This window comes from Lipotes vexillifer, unplaced genomic scaffold (assembly GCF_000442215.2).
Source record: "Lipotes vexillifer unplaced genomic scaffold, Lipotes_vexillifer_v1.1 scaffold478, whole genome shotgun sequence".
NCBI classification, from domain to species: Eukaryota; Metazoa; Chordata; class Mammalia; order Artiodactyla; family Lipotidae; genus Lipotes; species Lipotes vexillifer.
The window spans coordinates 555,827-560,149 of record NW_006779682.1 but is presented as its reverse complement, the minus strand read 5'-3'; the positions used below and the strand labels follow the sequence as shown (position 1 = coordinate 560,149).

The 4,323-nt window shown below is 58.7% G+C and overlaps 1 protein-coding gene across 1 annotated transcript in view; it reads right to left on the bottom strand.

The window, feature by feature from the left end:
• The window catches only part of PRDM15 (PR/SET domain 15), a 60,115-nt gene that overhangs the window by 15,977 nt on the left and 39,815 nt on the right, over positions 1–4,323 (bottom strand). Inside the window, 2 exon segments of the mRNA XM_007472130.1 lie at positions 205–336; positions 2,637–2,734. Of these exon segments, the coding sequence (XP_007472192.1) occupies positions 205–336; positions 2,637–2,734 (230 nt within the window).

Sequence of the window (4,323 nt, the reverse complement as noted above, 5' to 3'; positions counted from 1 at the left end):
CCAAACCCGACCCTCGACCCTCGACCTTCTCCCGGGAGGCGCCTAGCGTGGAGGCGTTTTCACGCGAGCCCTGCAGGTGGGCTGCAGGAGACACGGCCGAGAGACTCCAGATGGCTCACCAGACGAGCGGCGAGGCGGCCGCGCTGACCACGAGGGCCGGCCCCGCCCCGCCCCGTGCAGCCCGGGAAGGGGGCGCTAGCCCACCTTGAAGTGGACGTGGATGTGATCCCGGAGCACGTCCACGCGGAAGAACTTGCGCCCGCAGATCTCACACGTGTACTTCTTGTCGCCGTGCGTCAGCAGGTGCTTGTTCATGTTGCTCCTGCAGGAGAACACCTGCGGGGAGAGGCCTGTGAGCGCGTGCCCGGCCCGCTGCGAGACCGTGACCGGGCACAAAAACGCAGCTTCCCCCCAGGGTTTGAGCTGCAGCAACTCCTCGGTGCTTGACACACAAATAATCACGTGGTGCTAGAATCACGACCGTTTGACCGTTTAAATGGGTGCTTACGTTATAATACAGAATTAACCGTTGTCTAATCTTCACCATAAACGGTATTCTGCTCAGTTTTATTCAGCTCACTTAAATATTTCACTAGGATGGGGCCTACCAAGAAGACTAAAGTCACAGAAACAGCCGCAGTTTTCCGAAAGCGGATGTCAAAAAAGAGTTATGTCCTCAGTGGGTGTTCCGTACGTCATGCACAATTCACACCGCCTCACCCAGTTTCTCAGCGCTTCCTGTCTAAAGTGATGAGTGTGGAGACTCGGTCATTCACCTAGTACTCGTCCACTGAGTGTCCCCTCTGCTGCCCACAGGCCAGGTGCAGCCCTGCGTCCACCAGCAGAGCTCAGTGGACAAAACCGGCAGCAGAGACGACCCCCAGGGCCCGCACTGATCTGAGAGAGCGGCCTTCGCCCCAGTGGCCGAGTGACCTGGAGAGCAGGCCTCCTTAGAGCTCACCCCGACCACGCACGGTCTCAGGAAGCGAACACACCATGAACGAAAGGGACGCGATTCACGGGGAAGAGAGGCTAACGCCTTCACGGGACGCTGCTTTTCAAGATCTGCAGGTGACTTGCGGCCAACAGCCCTGAGACCCCAGCCCAGGGAGGCTGGGCGGGAAAACGAGTCAGCAGGGCAGGAAGATGGGCCTCCAGGGAGGGACGGAGGTTGCAGGTGTCCCCCGGCACATGTGTTCTCCAGGCAGACGGGGCTGGAGACAGGATACTTGGAAGCAATGAAGAATTCAGTTCTAGAGACATTCAGGCTCTGGTCATCTGCTCTCCTGCTGTGGAGGAAGGCGCTCAGCCTTGTCTCCCTCCGGCCACGATTTTCCACTAGCGCCACCCCGGCACGAGCACTCCACCTCCAGCACCCCGAGCCACGTGCCAGTGAGAGACCTCTCGCCTCCTGCCTGGGCCCTCCGTGAGTGTTCAGTGAACATTTCACAGAATAAAAGGTGTCTGAATGTCAGTCACACGGCTGGCTGGTTTCATGTACACCATCTCCCAAGGACATGGAAGGGACACGGTGCCACCACTCCTCAGAGCCGGTGGTCAGTGGGCAGAATGAGAGGGACACGTGAACACGGGGCAGCCTCCACCCACCACTGCCCGTGAGCGGCCCGGCCTGGCCACCCGGGCTCAGGCGTGTGTTCCGTTACCCCAGCTCCACTCCCCACTCCAGCCCCCAAACCCACACTAAGTCAGAGCCCCAGCGTGGAGCCCACAGGCCAGGCTACCCTGGGGACCTGTTGCTTTGTGGTTTGAAAACAATCAGGAAATTTCGCAAAAAACACGGGTTTCCGTGTTCTCTTGAAAAGGTCAAAAGATCTGGCAATGCTGCCACGTGCCAGCTGGCTGGGCCGGGTCACAGCTGGCCGTCCGCCCGGGCCTTCACTTCCGGCGGCTGCTGTCGCTCCAGGGCCACGTGGCTCACGTGGGCTGCGTGTGGCCGAGAACCTGGGCGAGCCGAGTCACGGGAGGTGAGCCTAAGAAACGAGCAACCGCACCTCCAGCCGAGACCAGGCGTTTGTGCGCAAAGACCACCGCCACCTCATGTGGTTAGCTGACGTGGCCTGGATGGCAGTGCCCGGACAGTGTTCCCTGTGCAGGGCTGACGTGGCCCGGGGCTGCTCGGATGGGGAGTGTACTCCGGACGTTTAGGGCCTGCTGAGGAGTCAACCCCCTCTGACGGCCAGCCCGACGCCCCGGACAGATCTGCTCGCTCGGGGCGCCAGCATCCGTGGACCAGGCACGGAGCACACGGCTGTGGCTCAGTCAGTCTCTCACTGGGAAATGCTGCAGAGGGGACCAGTGCTGACCAGGAAAATAAACCCGGACATCCCGTCTCCGCCAGAGGCACGTGGCTCGGGGTGCTGGAGGTGGAGCGCTCGTGCCGGGGTGGCGCTAGTGGAAAATCGTGGCCGAAGGGAGACAAGGCTGAGCGCCTTCCTCCAACAGCAGGAGAGCAGATGACCAGAGCACCAAGTGAGGGGACGCCGCGGCTCAGGACACCCAAGTACCCACTCGATCTTAACATTCCCCCGCCCCCGCCACACGCAGTGCATAGAGCTCTGAGTCTTCCCATAAGAAAAGGTGAGCTGTGTCCGGGCCCCGGCCCCAGCCTGCGTTACCTTGCCGCACACCGGACAGCCCGACGGCTCCTTCCTGTAGCGCACCAGGTTCTCGGCACCGCCGGCCTCCGCGTCTTCCCTCTTCACCCGCCGCACTCCTGAAACGCCCCGCCCCCCGCCCGAGAGAGTCAGTACACACGAGACCTTCCCGCATCAGCCAGGGGCACCTCCAGCTGACGGAGGACAGGGCTGCCCACGGGTGGGACAAAGGAGCGAGCGGGGTCATTCGTCCATGACGCACCGGCGCTCTGACACGCGACCCGGGAGGGAGGGGCAGGCGGCCCGCACCGCCGACTCCGGAACCCGGGCCGCACCTGAAACTTGGAAATCCAAGGGCAGCAAGTGTCCTGCGCTTTCCACGCTGAGGAGTCAGAACGAGCTACTGGTAAGGGAGGTGTCTGTGCTCAATCTAAAGCTCAAGGGAAAGGTGGGGCTCTCAGAGGCGTCTCTAAGTAGGAGGGCATTTTTATTAAAAAGATACTAATATTCATCCTTCAAATTAAATCAGCCCAATAAGGATCAAGGTAAAAAGTCAGACAATAATAAATTTCTATGGTTTTAAGGCAAAAGTGTTCATAACTGGGATCGAAACAGACTTAGAAGTTCTCAGGAAACAGGGAATCTCTGAATAAAAGAAAGAGAGAAGTTCCTTCTCACGGTCTCTCTACACCACTGAGCCGTCCTTCCGGGACATTCCTGCACAGCTGGGCTCAAGAACGGCCAGCACGCTGGCCTGGAGACAAGTACGTGACTCCCCAAAAAGCTCCCAGCGGCGTGAAGCACACAGGTCTGAACTGGGCGTGGATTACGCTTCAGTATAGAGGGAAAAACCATGGAACGGCCACACAGCATTCGCTCATTCCAGAGGAAAATGATCTGAGTGCGTCAGCTGCAAAATGTTGTAAGATAAAGTTGTGAAATGCAACCCACGTATCTGTCGATCAGGAAACACCTGACTTCCGGCAGTAATGGCGGCACTTACGGGCCCGCCTGGGGCTTTATCATCAGGGTCCGGTTCAACCAGCCCAGCAGGTCGGCACAACGGCCATCCCCACAACACAGGTGAGGAAACTGAGGCCCGGCGGCATGACCAAGGCCGCCCGGTCACTAAGTGGACACCAGGCGCTAAGTGCCGCACCTGATCACAGATGGAAGGGGGTGGAGCTTATGAACCCACGTGAAGAAGGGCCAGGTAAAAGGGCAGAGTGCCAAGGTGATGCAGGACGTGACCTGACTCCAGGCTTGTTTTAAAAGCCGTGAAGACACGTGTACGTGCACAGCTGTGCGCGATGGTCAGACTTGCTAGAGCTTCGTTTTCTGGCCTTTTTCCCCCGACAAGCATGTTCACTTACAATTCTTTGTAAAATGATTCTTTTTCAAACTTTCATAACAAGGTGCTCTGGTCAGTGAGTGCTTCTTACAGAGGCTGGTCAGCAAGAGGGCAGTGGGTTTTAGGGTAAAAAACTAAAGTGTCAAGATCACTGAAACTAAAATGCTACTTTGAAAGAGGGTCTTTGAAAAAGCCTCCCAGGTAGGGTAAGTGTTCAGGACACACCTGTGGCCCAAGGTCCCCGGTCTCTCTCTTCTCTCGGGGCCTCTGCCCTCCCCTGCACAGCTCAGGGTCTGCCCTGTGGGGTCGCCCGCAACCCCACCTCATCCCTCACTGTGCTGCCTCCCGCCTCCCCCC